Here is a 15,134-nt window from a genome sequence, read left to right on the forward strand (position 1 = left end):
TACATAGTGAGACCCTCTCAAAAACAAAAACAAAACAAAACAAAACAGAAACATAAAATAGAAAGAAGGTTCTCCCTGCCGGCTTGATTAGAAATGACAGGCAACCTCCTGCCTCTCCCCTTTTCTCCTGCTTTCTGCATTCCTCCAAAGGGTCAAATACCTAACCCCATCGCTACAGGGTAAAGCAAACAACAGATCTCAGGAAAAAAGTTTTATCTCCAAACCCTAGGCAGGTATTACAAATAACAGAGATAGAAACCCAAATCAAACGCTGTCACAAATGGAAAGAGGCCTGCTGAGTAGCCAGGAGCCCCCAGGCAGCCAGAGACAGAAGTAGAAGTAGGACAGATCAGCATTCCAGACCCGGATCTCACCCCAGAGCCTGAGTCTGTTCAAGACTATTCCGGCAAAGGGAACTGGAAACTAGAAATCTTCAGCCCACCCATGCTTGGGTGGGAGGAAGAGAAGGCAGCAGCGCGTGAGGGCAAGGAGGTTGCTGAATCTGTCCTTGCCAGCCCTGACCCCCACAGTTCATGAATAAGTCGCCCCGCGTCTCTGTCTCTCAGGGACCGAGGTGGGGAGCAGCCAGAGCCTCGGAACCAAGGGCCAGAGCTACAGCAGAATGCAGTCGGACTGGTGCTTCGGCCTCTGCCGCCGGTCCCCAGCTGGCCGTCCAGACGTGGCCCCTCTCTCCTGCATGGGATTTAACGACTGGTCATCCAACACCTTTGGAAGATTCGAGACAGGGTCAGGATCTGGGACAGCAGGGAAAGGAGGATAGGAAGGGGTGCCGGGGAAGGTCCGGCAGGAGTGGGGCCTGCAGAGGGAGAAGCACCGCGGACTCACCTGGGGCAGTGGGGCCCGAGCCTGCACGGGCTGCATCCCTTGCTGCTGCTGATACTCCTCCTGCTGAAGTCGCTGGGCCAGCTCCAGGTCAGTAAGGCCCAGCGTGCCTTGTGGCTGCTGCTGCTGTAGGGACAAGGCAATCAGGTAGTCCTGAAAAGAACGAGCGTTACTAGTAAAGCTGGGCGACGACTGTAATCCCAGCACTCAGGAGGCTGAGGCAGGAGGATCAGGGTCACTATACGTTTGAGGCAAGCATGGGCTACACAGTGAGACCCTGTCTGAAAAAAACAAAAACAAGGAATTATGAGGCGATGTGAACAGGGTCTGGGGGCACAGATTCAGGCTAGGTTTCCAAACCAGATTTTCCTTCAAATTCTCCAGTTCCTTCTCCCTCAGGGCGAAAGGCAGAGCCTTTTACAGTAGTCTCTGTAGTGCCAGAAAATGCACACCAAGTGAGCAGATGGTCCGCGGGGAGCAGAAAGTGCAGGAGCCCAGATGGCAGATGTCACGGCCCCCAGACGATGATAAAATGCACACGGCCCCAAGCCCCGAGCCCAGTGAGCTCTGCGTTTTTCCCAGAGGCCACACACACCTGGTCGACCTGCAGCTGCTTCTCCGGGGCATCCTTCCCGCCTTCTGCTCCAGGCGCCTTGCCCAGGGAATGGCTGAGGCGGAAGTCAGAGTCGCAGAAGCAGCTGTCTCCGTCCACGTTGTGCAGGCTCTCCCATACCACCTGCTCCTCCTGCAGGAAACCCTGGTCTGTGACCAGCAGGTACAAGTGACTCTGCAGAGAGAAAGACAGAGCCCATCAGTGGGACGGCGACCGGGGCGGCTCACTGCCCTGGGTCCTCTGAGACCTTTGAGCAGACAGGCATGCTGACTGAAACGCGCGTCCTTTTGTCATTGTGTGTGGCCTCCGGGAGAGAGGAGGCCCGCCCCGGGGCAGGGCCAGGTGGGTGGCAGTGTGGTGCCATTTTGGTCGCTGTGGAGTCCTTGGGGCTGAGGTGTCCGCTGAGATCCTGCTTCTGCCCTACTCACTGGCTCTCTGGTGATGGGGTTACACCCTTAAGAACCCCTCTACAAATTCCTAGAGAGCTCTGGCGATTTCCAACTCTGGAAGCCCGCAGTGTTCTTCGGAAGTTCCACTTCTGCTTTCTGAGCGAGGGTTACACTTTCCTGTCCTGCTGAGTGCAGGCTTAGCCCCGAGGGCTTGCTCTGCCATCCTCTGCCATCATCGCAGGGTGAGCAGAAATGACAGATGTCATCTCCAGGCCAAAGCACCAGGAGTGACAGCTTTCTCTCCCCACATGTTCCAGAGAAAGGCTCTTTGTCAGCCTGGGTCCCGGAGTGGAGACGGCCGGGGACAGAATGTCACCAAGCTGCAGCGGAACACAGTGTGAATGAGAAATCAACATTCGCCGTGGGAAACCAAAAGATGCCGAGGCTCAGTCGTACCCACAGAGTCCTGGCTGTGACACTGATCCAGGAGAGGAAGCTTTTTTACGCCCCGGCCTTTTTACCTCGTGCTTGGTCATAGTGCTGAAGTGGTTGTTCCGGAAGAAGACGCTCAGTTCCCCCTCCCTGGCGGCTGCAGTGAGCTCACACAGGCCATGGTAGGTCAGCTGGGCCGCGGTGTTCTCCAGGAACTGCTCTGCGATCAGGCCTGTGCAAGGCACAAGACAGCAACCTCAGCATCAGTCTAAAGCCAGGGACTGAGTGGGAGGAAGGGGTCCGGAGCCGGCTCAGTGGGAGAGCATTCGCCCAGCACACCTGAGGCCTGGGACGGGAATGGATACACCACTGGAAGAACAGAATCCAGGATGGGAGGGATCTTCCCGAATCCCATCAAAAGCCCTCTGGAGTCCCACCTTCTGAAATCCCTCTACTGGGGCTCTGTGTGTAGCTCAGGGGCTGGGCGTCTGTCTAGTGTCCTCAAGGCTGGGACCTAGTGTGAGCAGGACAAGTGGGGTGCGGTGGGAGGCGACAGGCAGCGAGCCCAAGCAGCCGCCCTCCCCCTTCATGAGATGGGAGGGTGGGGAGGCTCTCACCTTCTGTCACGAGGTTGGGGTCACTGGAGAGTTTGCAGGTGATGATCTTCTCCACCAGCTGGTTATAACTCAGTTTCCCAACTGCACTCACAGCCTCGGGACTCTTTATGGGGTGTAGAGTGGGTGGGACCAAAAAAATGGAGTGTTCTTTTTGTTCTGTATTTTAAGGAAGGAAATGAACCAAGCCCACAAGGACTGCAGCCCCAGGATCAAAGGTCCCTGGATTTTTGATGTCTAAAGAACAGATCCTATTTGCACGTAATCTGATGTAACCTGTCTCACATGTAATCTCTTCTCAAAAAAGGGTAAAAGTCAAGGATTTCCGCAGCAGGTCTGGTCTCCGAGGCTATTCCCACCCGGCCAATCTAACTCCTGCCTCTCTAACCCCACCTCCCCAAGTCCTGCAGCCTGAGCTGCAGAAGTCCGCCTGGGGCCTCCCCTCACCTGCGGATCCACAAGCCAGCCATGGTACAGAGGGATCCCCAGGAGGTCAAAGACGCTGCACTCCGGAGTGTACTCGAAGTCAGAGACGCCGGTGAAGCGCACGTTCACGTCCAGCCCCGTGGCCAGCTTGGGCAGCACCGTCATGGCGTCATCCACATTCTGGAGGCAAAACAGAAAATGACACTGGCCCAGCCTCCGCCCTCCATGCTCCGCTCCGGCCCCGGAATTTAAAACAGTAACAATAATCCTGTAACTTTTCTTCCTTGGCTCTCTTCTATGCCATTCCATTCCTCCTTTATATCCCCAGACTGATTTTTTATTTTTAGTTTAAAAATTTATTCATGTACTGATTTTGGTTTTTTTTGTTTTCTTTTTTGGTATCGGGGAATTGAACTCAGAACCTGGCGCTTCCAAGGCAGGCGGTGGCACCACTGAGCTAAATCCCCAGCCCCATGTACTGATTTTTTGAAACAGGTTCTCAGTACGCAGTTCAGGCTGGTCTTGAACTCACTGTGTGTCCCAGGCTCACCTGGATCTCAGCCTTCCCTTAAGCTCAGCCTCCCAAATGCTAGGATTACAAGCATGTGCTGCCATGCCCAGGTTTTTTTTTTTTTTTTTTTTTTTTTAAACAGGGTCTCACAGGATGAGGGATTTAGCTCAGTGGTTCTGCTGCTTGCTTTGCAAGCATAACATTCCAAGTTCAATCCCCAGTACCAAAAAAAAAGAGACAAGGTCTAACTTGCCTAGGCTGAGTTTGAATGTTCAATCCGTTTCAGCCTCCCAGAGTACTGAGGTTACAGGATGCACTACCATGCCCAGATATCAAGACAGAAATACCTCATCTGGTCTTCCTGCAGAACTTACAGTTCAAGGAACCCTATTCAGAAGCAACAAAAGGCTTCTTTCTCTCCGTGATCCAGCGTCCCCTTACAAACCTGCAAACCCCTATGTGCGACGACCACTGGCCTCACCTGCTGGAAATTGAGCTGAAGTCCCTCTGACTTCTCCTGGGGTTTGATAGACAGCAGGCAGTCTCCTGCAAGACAGGAGCCCCGATCAGCCGTCCCACCAACAGCCCAAAGCTCGGCCTGCTCTTCTCCTGGAGGGTGATAGTAACGTCCTGGGACCAAAGACTTTCGTGGCTGGAAGTTTTAGGGTAGGTCTAATGCAGACCCCCTAGAAACAGGCTTACAAAGGTGACCCGAGGCCACACACAGAAACTAGGGGCAAAGGACGGCACTGTAGTTCACTGGTGGAGTGCTTGCCTAGCACGCTCAAGGCCCCGAGGCTTGGCCCCAAGTCCTGAAAAACACAAACATAAACAACCACAAAAACCAGGATTCCTGACCCCTGGACCTTTGCTTTTCATTCTCCAGCCTGGCAGAGAAGCCCCACAAACCCTCCGCAGCCCACGTGGGCAGCCCCTGGGAAACTCCTCTCAGGGCCCCGCCTCTCACCCAGGTGGGCCATGAGCTCCTCAGATGTGATCACTTCCGTCTGCGGGGGCAGCTTCACCTGGAAGTAGAAAGGCCAGCGGTCATGGCGGCCCCCAGAGCACCCAGGAGGAACCGGGACGCAGAACCATCTGGAAAGTTGGGACTGGTCTGAGAAGAGATCGAGGCGGTGGCTCGGGAAGGACTCCCGGCTTCTCCCCAGCGCCGGGGTGGACTGGCTCGTACCTTCCACTGCAGGAAGAGGGTGTTCATGATGGCGAGGAGAGGGCATGGGCCGTTGGCGCTCTGCGTGATGATGGGCGTCCGCGCCCCCTTCCAGGGGATCCACTTCACGCAGTAGAAGTCCGGCTCTGGCTGCCGAGCTCCTCGCGGCCCGGCTCAGGTGGGCGCGCGTGGACTTCAGGTGCGGGACACTCAAGGTTCTCCCGGCCCTGGGCAGGGAGCGGAGTTGGGTCTCCCTGCTCTCTCTCCCCATGTGCATCTCTGGCGTCCCCGTCCTGAGGCTGCTCCTCGGATCCCTCGGGGACCTCGTGGTTTTCCCAGGTGACCGCTTCTGCCCTCCCGGCCTCATCAGGGTCCGGGTGCTCAGGCCCAGCGTGCTCCATGGTGGGAAAGAGTCAAATAAGGAGCCCCAACGGTGTTTCCGGCCCTGGGGCTTCACCTAGGCCAGTTCCAGCGCACAAAAGAGAGCCCAGTGCACCGGGACCATTGGGTTGCAAAGCCCAGAGAGCCAAAACAGGCTAGGAAAGTCAGTGGGGTCGGAAGGCAGCCTGGTCTGCACAGCCACGCCCAGCTCCAGCAGCACCGATCTCCGATCTCCGATCTCTGCTGCGCACACAGAGCTCAGGCTGAGCTGTCACCACTCAGTAGCTGTGATGGCTCAGATCAGAGGGGCTGAGCTTCCAGGCTTGACGGGGGGGACTCTGGGGGGATCCAAGGCCGGTGCAGTCAGCTTCCCTGAAACCAAAGTGGAAAAGAGAAAGATGAAAGGAATAGAGAAAGAGCTGTGTGTGGTGCTGCACGCCTGTAATCCCAGCACTCGGGAGGCTGAGGCAGGAGGATCACTTGGAGTTTGAGGACAACCTGGGCTACACAGTGAGCTCAAAGCCAGCCTGAGCTATATAGTGAAACACTGTGAGAAAGAAAGAGAGAAAGAGGCACAGGCCTCAGCTATTTGAGAGGCTAAGTCAAGAATTTCAGAAGTTCCAGGCCAACCCGATGCCTTAGTGAGGAGCCCTGTCACAAAGGGGGCGTTGGGGTGTTCAGAAGGGGGCGCTGGCCCAACCCGCACCACGGCCAGACAGGACGGGTCATGCCTCTCCCTGCACAGAACTGCACAGCACAGGAGGGACCCTAAGGGGGACCCCGCCTCACCCCAAGGCTGAGAAGGGTCACTGTCACATAGAGCTGGGGTGCAGGGCAGAGCCGCGCTCCTGCTGTGACACCCTGTGGGAAAGGGGAAGTCTCCCTCCCCAAAGGGCTCTGCTGAGCCTTACACAACCCCAGACCACAGCAGGAAGGTCCTGGGAGGGGCTACTTACAGGCCGGAGAAATGGGGGCTATAAAGACTTGGACTAGGACCAGGGATTTAGCTCAGTGGCATCGTTCCTGCCTTGCAAGCATAGGGCCTGAGTTCAATCTTCCGTACCACAAAAACAAAAGAAGACTTGGATTAAGAGTGGCTCTGATAAATAACTTGAGGTTGGGAGCATGAAAAGCACCCCCTTAAATTCTTCCAGCAAGCTTCTCTTTTTCCTTCTTTCTTTTTTGAGACATGGTCTCACTATGTAGCCTAGGCTGGCCTCAAACTGGCAGAGATCCTCCTGCCTCAGCCTCCCAAATGCTGGGATTACAGGCATGCACCTCCACACCTAGGTTTTTTTGTTTTGTTTGCAGTACTGGGGATGGAACTCAGGACATTATGCTTGCCAGGCAGGTGTGCCGCCTTTGAGCTACACTCCCAGCCCCTTCCAGATATTTTTTTTGAGACAGGGTCTTGCTATGTAGCCTTGGCTGGCCTCAAACTCTCATCAGTCGTCCTGCCTCAGCTTCCCAAGTGCTGGGATTAGAGGCACTCACCACCACACCCAGCAAACTGTTTATGTGGAATATAAAAATACTAATTACTGGTTAGTTTAAAAAATATTCCGTCAGCCACACATGCCTGTAATCTCTGCACTTGGTAGAAGGAAGATGGTGAGTTTAAGGTCATTTTGAGCAGAAAACTTTCTTTTCTCAAAGAAAGAAATCTTGTCTTTTCTCCAGCTTCCTCTTCACCTGAAACAATGCTGTCTTCTTACAATCTGCAATAATATCTGTCAGTCAGACAAGTGAGGCACACCTGTAATCCTATAATCCCAGCGCTCAGGACACTGAGGCAGGAGGATCACCATGAATTTGAGGCCTTCCTGGGCTACATGGTGAGTTCAAAGCCAGCCTGAACTACACAGCAAGATCCTGTCTCAAAAAAAATTTTTTTTCTGCTAGTCACATTTCATTTACATGTTAATTTAGAATAAGAGAAGCAAAAATTGCCTGAATGCTTTACACATTTTGTTTTCTCTCTGTTACCCCTTTCTCCCCCCCCCCCTTCACATGTCACTTAGGGTGAGCCTTGAAGCAGATACCAGAGACTGGGAAAGTTACAAAAGCTTGAAGAAATACAGGGCTTCTTTTCTGCCTAGTGCTAAAAAGTGATCAGTAATTGAGAGGGGGTTGGGAAGCGAGCAGGCCAGAGGGACTGACCAAAGACATCGGAGTTGACACTGGGGGAGAGGGGCCCCCAGAAGCCAGGCAGAGGGTAAAGAGGGTTCCCACCTGCAAGGTACTGGTGTGGCAAAGCCTGGAGTACTTCAGACCAGGAAAGGACAAGGGGAGGGCACTCAAGGAAATCAGAATTTCAACCTTTTCCTTCTCTTTTCTCAGCTCAAGTCCTGTCCTTTTTCCCCAGCTCAGAATTCTCTTATGGTGGCAGATGAGGAATTCAAAGAGCCCTGGCCCTCTCCCCTGTGGAGGATATCGGCCCAGAGTAGACGCAGTTTCTCAAATAGGTGTGTGTGTGTGTGCGTGTGCGTGTGTGTGTGTGTGTGTGTGTCGTCCAGAAGGAGCCGCTCCCTGAGAACTTTCTGTCCCCTCGAGTCCCTCACTGTCCGTGTGCATCTGACCCAGATCTTCAAGCGACCAATGGTTTCAATTTTCCCCTCAGAATAACTCACACAGCGCGCCGGTCTACTTGCTCCCAGGGAAGAGGGGAAGGGCTTGGTTAGGAGGAAGCGAGGGGCCCAACAGTGTGTCCTTTCCATTCTCCTTCAAGCAAAGCAGACTTCCAGACACCGCCAATGGGAGGAGAGCCAGCCGCCAGCTCCCCGGAGCCGGAGTGGGAAGAGGTGGAAAAGATGGGTGAAACAAAGTTTTTACCTTCAGGAGGTGAGTGCAGGTCCAGGACTGAGAAGGAAGGTTCAGCTCTGGCAGTTTATTGGGGGACAACAAGAGGCGCCGAGGAGCTCGGTGCCGCCCGGCTGTCCCGGCCCAGTGTACACAGGTTGACACAGGCTCAGCGCGAGCTGGGTTGTGGCCACTTCCGGACTCACCCCCAGGGCTGGGGGCAGCGCAGCAGGGTGAGGGCAAGCAGAGGTGCAGTCCAGGTGCTCCCGGGCTCTCTCTCTCCAAGCATCTTCAGGATTCCTGAGTAGCTGAGTCTCCGGCATGTGCTTCAGGCCCTGAATACAAACTGGTTTTCAAAGGAAGTTTGTGGTTTTGCCTTTTCCTCTCTCTCTCTCTCTCTCTCTCTCTCTCTCTCCCATCGGGACAAAGAAAAATTAGTCAAGGACAAGCTCCCTGGGGGAGGAGGGGCCCAGCCCACACGGGAGGATTTCCATCAAGGCGTTCTTACTTGGTCAGCAGCTTGGTGAGCAGCAGAGAGGGAGAGAAACAGGGAGATAAAAACAACAGACCCTTTCTCTTCCCTTGGCTGCCGCTGGAAGAGACGCAGCACTTGTGCCTCTCTGGTGAGAACGGGAAGAGCAAGTGCCCTGCCCAGTGGAGAGGAGCAGGCTGGACAGCAGCAGCTTGTTGGATCTGGGCTTTCGCCCTGTGTGTGCAGGACAGACCTGTGCTCTAGATCCACAGAAGCAGGGCCAAGAGCATGGTATTTGCATTTTTACTCGTTTATTACTAAAAAAAAGCCCTGCTCCTGTCCCTCTGGAGCCCATATAGGGCGCCTTCCCAAGGCTTTCCTGTAACATTTTTCTTAGTCTAGAAATGAAACGAGTTGGGCTGTGCATCTGGTAGCTCAGAGAAGGGGTGGGAGGAGCCCCCTGCTCTGGGGAGAAAGCACAGCAGGAAGAGAAGCCGCAAAGCAGATGTGAGGGCCCTGTGCTCACAGGCCTCACCTCAGTCTCTCACTGCCTCTCAGCTTTCAGCTGGTGGGGGTGGAGCTGGTGTGAGGCTGGCAGTAGGAAGCAGGGGATAGGCTAATAAATGAGGAGACACTTGATGAAGAGGAGACCTATTTGAAGGGGAAGGGTGAAGGTGTAGGGGCAGAAAGTGGCAGTTAAGGGAAGTTGGAACCTGCATTCTGAAGGGTCCTCCTCCAAACCTACACAGCTGCTGCAGGAGGAGGCCTTAAGCAAGTCTGAAGACCGAAAGAGTAGTTGGAACAATTAGGGAGTAGAGCACAAAATGCCAAGGTTACAACAGTCCAAGAAAGCAATGAGAAGGCATCTGCTGAGGCTGTAGGGGGAAAAAAAAGGCTACAGAATTAGAGGAAGAAACAGCAAGGGTTGGCAAGACTAGGGATTAAGAAGAGAGCTCAAAGATGACTTCAATGTTTTTTCTTGTATGTACAACTACCAAACTGGTAGCAATAGATTAGTTAGATGAACAGAGAATTCTGGAAAGGAAGAGGGAGAGCTGTTTTGTCATGTTGTGAATGTAAAGGGATAACTAGATTTTTGGTGTCTTGTATGTTAAACTGCTACACTTAGTCCAGTCTGAGAGAGGAAGATCAGAAGCCACAACGGTGGGTTAATTATGTAACATACACATTTGTGTGTCAAATCCCAAAGGAAATTCTCCAATTGTTGGAATGGTTTCGGAGCTCCTGGACTACATTTCCCAGCACGCATCGCGCCGCGCTCCTTTCACTTCCGGAACGACGTCCCAGGAGTCTCTGGGCGCAGAACTCCGCCTCCGCCGCTGAGGAGTGACGTCGGACTCGGGGAGTGCCGGGTGACGCACTTCCTCCCAGGGTTGGCGGCTGAATTGCCTTGTGGCGGGTTCGAGTCCCGCCTCCTGATTTCTGCTTCTAGACCCGGAGTTCTGGGCGGGGTGCATTCGCCCGAGAGCCTCTCTTCAACCAGGGACGACGGCATCTCTTGGACATCACCATGGAGGACTACCTGCAGCGTTGTCGAACCGCTCTGCAGGTAACGGATCCCTGTCTGTGACCGTACGGAATGGAGCGTGGATGGGGTCCGGGAAGGACGAAGATGGGACCTGGGGGACACGGACGGTCCGTGTGGAAGGGGTCACCGAGTTGTGGGGAGGGGACGTGGGGTCTGATGAGGCTTGGGGCGTGAGGAGCGAGTAGTAGTAGGTTTACGAGCCCGGGAATGCTGCTCATTCTCCCCGCGTTAGGTTCCCCGCCTTCGAGATCCGCCCCGGAGCGGGGAGGAGGAGTCCCGGGTCTGGGTCCTGATGGGTTTGAGTCTCTGCGCGCTGTCGCCGGTGCCCGCCGAGCCCCCGAGTGCGCTCCTTCCTTCTCCCGGCCCCTGAGCTGGTCCCCAGGCCTGGCCGAGCCCCTCTCCTACCCTGACCGTAGTGTCTCTGGCGGGCCGAACTCTTTCAGATAGAAGAGGGGGTCACGGTGTTTTACTTTAAATCTGTTTTTAAGCCAAACATGCAGAATACATGAGCCGTGTCTGTTGACCCACAAACTGCATTCTTCTGCCCCCGGTTTCTCTCACACATAACAAAAATCCTCCTCTGCTTGGAAAGGATAAACACGGAGTATGTTTTGGAATCAAAGCCAGAAGCATGACTGAATGATTTGGAGCTTATTTTGGGTGCTGGCTGAGGCAGTTGGTCTCACCCGGCCATGCTGACTGATCCTTTAGCATTGGTCTGTTATCTGCAGTTAGCAGGGAAAAGCCAACCAGAGACAGGCTCTGGGAGGTCGCCTGTCCCCCTGCTGCAATAATGCCCCTGCGGAAACCTAGACTGTGTCTTCCTTTTAAGGTACCTTAAACGTGCCTGTAATCCCAGCACTCTGGGAGGCTGAGGCAGGAGGATTTCGAGTTAAGCCCAGCCAGGGCAACTTAGTGAGTTAATGAGACCGTGTTCCCAAATAAAATAATAATGATGATAATAAAAGGGCAGGTGGTGTGGCTCAGTACAGAGGCTCTGGGCTCAATTCCCAGCACTGCAAATAAGTAAATACATACATAAAATATCTTTTTTTTTCTCATTAAGTTTATTGGTACATTTTAGGTATACAGTACAGTTACACTCATCATTGGGCTCTTGTATCTTTACATGACAGGTCTTGGTTCTCATTTTTTCCCCATACCCCTGCCCTCCCTTCACCCCCTCCTCCCTTCCCTATTTACAAACACTTCATTTCCATTTTTTCATTTTCTCATATTTTTTTCTTTTTCCTTATTACCTTTCCCCTACCCTTCCCACTTCCCCTACACCTTTAGCCCTTTTCTTCCTATTACACATTGTCAATTATACCATTAGAATCTTGTTTACAATTATAGTTTTTCACACCACAGAAACGATTTGGTATTTACGCATGTGTGACTTATTTATTTCACTTAAGAGTATAACCTTGGGCCAGGGATTTGGCTCAGTGGTTCCACCGCCTGCCTCGCAAGCACAAGGAACTGAGTTCAATCCCTGGTACCACAAAAAAAAAAAGTGTAACCTCAATATGCATCCATTTCCTACATACATAAAATATCTTAAGTGCTTCCCAGTTAACTTACACAATAGGTTCTGGCCTTTCACAAATCCTGAAAATCACCTCCTAATTTCTGCAGTATACCCAGCTGATGGGATAAATGAATGTTCTCATACTGAGTTGAGATGAAGTTTAGTTTTGGCACCAATTGCACCAATTTTTTTTCTTGTGAAAAACGGATTTGGGGAAAGTTGCTTTAATGCGTAAGACAACTTAGAACCAATTCTGAGTTACCTCTGATTTCATCACAGGGAGCTCCCTGGAAGACTAAAGTATAATATTTGTGGTACTATTCTCAGCACTAGAGTTGGATTTTTCCACCCACACCCCCGTAATCCAAATGAGCAGTCTCTTTCCCACCATTCGGTGAAGGGTAGACCTGAAACCTCACCATCTGCCCTCTGCAGGGCCTCGGCCCCCTCCTAACAGTGTATCTGCAGCATTATGAAGCTGGAAAAGACTGGGTTTTTCTAGTGTTTGCTGGTATCCTCATTTTTCTCTTTGCATTCATTCCCCAAAGAGCAAGATGTAGACCCTCCTTCCAGACCTGTGAATTTGTAAAGGTGATGTTGTCCCTTAAAATACTCATCATCATAGTTTGGTCAAAGGAGCAAATTAGACTCTAAATTTTTTTGTTGGGGGGAATCTGGGATCAGACTCAGGTCCTTGTGCTTGTGAGACAGGCGTTAGAATCACTGAGCTAAATCCCTGGCCCTAGACTCTAAAGAATATTGCCCGAACAGGTATAAGGACATAGTGGTGGGTGGACGCTAATGGTTTAGATTGCTTTGTTTTATTTTGTTGAGGCAGGGTCTTGCTATGCAGTTCCATGAACTCACTATGCAGCCCAGGGTGGCCTCGAACTCAGGATAATCCTCCTGCCTCCGCTTCCTGAGTGCACCACCATACCTGGCTCTAGATTGCTTTTAATTACAGAATAAAATACACACAAACCAGGTGTGGTAACATACACTTCAAATCTGAGCAGTCTGTTGGAGGCTGAGGCAGGAGGAGTTCAAATTTGAGCATAGCCTGGGCAACTTAGTGAGACCCTCTCTTGCCAGGGATTTAGCTCAGTGGCACCGCCCCTGCCTTGCAAATGCAGGGTCCTGAGTTCAATCCCTGGTCCAAAAAAAAAAGGGCCCGGACTTTAGTGAGACCCTGTCTCAAAAAATAAGAGGCTGGGGATGTAGCCTAGTGTGGAGAACCTGGGTTCAATCTACAGTACCCCCACCCCTGAACAGAGTTTTTAAAAATATTAAATAAAAAAAGATTAAAAAACCTTTTTCTGCATCCATTCCCCAGCGGCCAGCCTGTTATGTTTCTTATGTAAGGAGAGACATGCTTCAAACAGACACCATTAAGTTGTAGTATTTCTATTAAATGATAGTTTAACTGTAAATTTCTTAGGGAATGGTGAATGCTTGGCTTCGGTATAGGATAAAGACAGCTAATAATCTAACCAAGTCTGTTGATACCACATTTCCTTTCTGTACTTTCAGAGAAATTTTCTGTTTTGTTTTGTTTTTGGTGTCTGGGATCGAACTCTGGACCTTGTGCTAGCGAGGCAGTTGGTGGCACCACTGAGCTAAATTCCCGGCCCTCAGAAAGTTTCTATAGCCTCTGCCACAGCGACAGTAAGACGGGGATTATAGGTGTGTGTGCACCACCACACTACCCCCAGGAATCTTTAAATACTGAATTGTGTACGCTTCTCAGGCAGGAGGCAGTGGCTGAGTGGCTGGCTGGCCTTAGAAATGTATATTTCTGCCCTGCCTGGTGTGGTGGGTTCAAAGCCAGGCTAAACTACCTACTGAGACTTTATCTCAAAAAAAAAAAAAAAAAAAAATTGTAAGCCTTTCGGCACATGCCTGTAATCCCAGCACTAGAGAGGCTGAGGCAGGAGGATCGCTGTGAGTTGGAGACCAGCCTCGGCTACACAGTGAGTTTCAGGGCAGTCTGAACTGCATAGTGAGACCCTGCCTCAAAAGCAAAACAAAACAAAAAAAGTGTAGTCCTAACTGGGTGTGATGGCACGTGAGGGTGACCAAAAAAAGGGGTGGGGCTTGATGGTAAAGTGCTGGCCTCGTAAACGGGTCTTCTATCCCAGCACCTAAAAACAGCCACAATAAATACACAGCCGAGGCAGAGGAGTTTGTCTTTGGCTGTTTGTCCTCCCTTCGGAAGTGTTTTGTTGAACAGTTATCAGACCATATTCAGCTTCAGAAGGGAAGTGGATTACTGTGCCAACCCTAAATTCCCCTCCGGCCGCACATTGAGCCCACAGAGAAAAGAGCAGGTTGAGAGCCATTTCAGCAGCAAGTCTTCTTTAGAAAAAAAGTTTATATTTACTTGTGGCTCTCAGATGTGTCTCCTCCCTTGGCAGCTCAGGTTTCCTTGCGCTCTGGATATAGCTGTGTTTGCCCTGCGCCCTTCCTCTGAGGGTAGGAAACTGAGGCTGTTTGCTCTGAGAGCCTGAGAGGGACACTTTTCCCAAAATGAGCAGGATAGCGTGTGTACGATGGGCACCCAGTGTGCCCTGGAGTCTGTTACCCCGAGCGTGATCATTAAGGGCACTCTTTCCTTTTCCAAAAGTCTTCTGGTTTGAACGACAAAGGATAGAGCCACCCGACTGGAGCGATGTTAAGGATTCAGGATGCACAGTCGCAGCAAGATAGCGACACCCTTTAAGGTAGAGGTTAAATTCCATCCCAGAGACACAAGTGCTGGGTCATGGGGTAGCAGAAGACTGCTTGGCATGGGTGCTAAGGAAGGCTGCCCAGGAAAAGGGCTGAGGTGGAGAGGGCAGGAAGAGGAGAGGGGAGGCGGCTTCTTTACTGTTTACAGAGCGGGCATGGAGCTGATGTCTCCTGTTTTTTTGTACCTGAGATCGAACGCAGGTCTACTGTTCTTGCGAAGCAGGTGCTGGAACCACTGAGCTAAATCCCTGGCCCCTGATGTCTCCTTTGATCCTGATAACACCTTCATTACTGGGCATGGTGGCACACACCTGTAGTTCCAGCACTCAGGAGGCTGAGGCAGGAGGATCCCTGTGAGTTTGAGGCTGACCTGAACTGCATAGCAAGACCCTGTCTCAAAAGAAACTTCATGAACTTGGTTATAGTATTTTTCTTTTTCTGTTTTTTTTTTTTTTTTTTGGTACTGGGGATCAAACTCAGGACCTTGCGCTTGCGAGACAGGTGGCGGAATCACTGAGCCAAATCCCTGGCCCTATTTTTCTCATTTTTTTATACTAGAAAATGAGGCTTTGAGAAGCCAAAGTCCCCAACAGCCAGTAAGAGGCAGTGCTGGGATTCAGTCGCATTCTGTGATCTTTTCAAGCGGACGGTGTGCTGCTTTCTGAAACAGCAACACGTA

General features: G+C 51.8%; 2 protein-coding genes across 2 annotated transcripts in view; one reads left to right on the plus strand and one right to left on the minus strand.

Annotated features, from left to right (window-relative positions):
• Positions 1-9,202, minus strand: Mindy1 (MINDY lysine 48 deubiquitinase 1). Its single transcript, XM_010616450.2, is given in 12 exon segments — positions 1-726; positions 847-996; positions 1,439-1,630; positions 2,367-2,509; positions 2,895-2,997; positions 3,339-3,497; positions 4,310-4,374; positions 4,796-4,853; positions 5,018-5,166; positions 5,169-5,749; positions 8,210-8,511; positions 9,184-9,202. Coding segments are annotated over 10 exon segments (1,362 nt in total). The 5' UTR covers positions 5,398-5,749; positions 8,210-8,511; positions 9,184-9,202; the 3' UTR covers positions 1-612.
• Prune1 (prune exopolyphosphatase 1) overlaps positions 8,043-15,134 on the plus strand; it is a 22,438-nt gene continuing 15,346 nt past the window's right edge. Inside the window, exons 1-2 of the mRNA XM_019206384.2 lie at positions 8,043-8,218; positions 9,859-10,218. Coding sequence (XP_019061929.1) covers positions 10,180-10,218 — 39 coding nt within the window. The 5' untranslated portion in view covers positions 8,043-8,218; positions 9,859-10,179. The remainder of the gene's footprint in view (positions 8,219-9,858; positions 10,219-15,134) is intronic.

This window comes from Fukomys damarensis, unplaced genomic scaffold, assembly GCF_012274545.1.
Source record: "Fukomys damarensis isolate Sample0158 unplaced genomic scaffold, DMR_v1.0_HiC HiC_scaffold_33, whole genome shotgun sequence".
Classification (NCBI taxonomy): domain Eukaryota; kingdom Metazoa; phylum Chordata; class Mammalia; order Rodentia; family Bathyergidae; genus Fukomys; species Fukomys damarensis.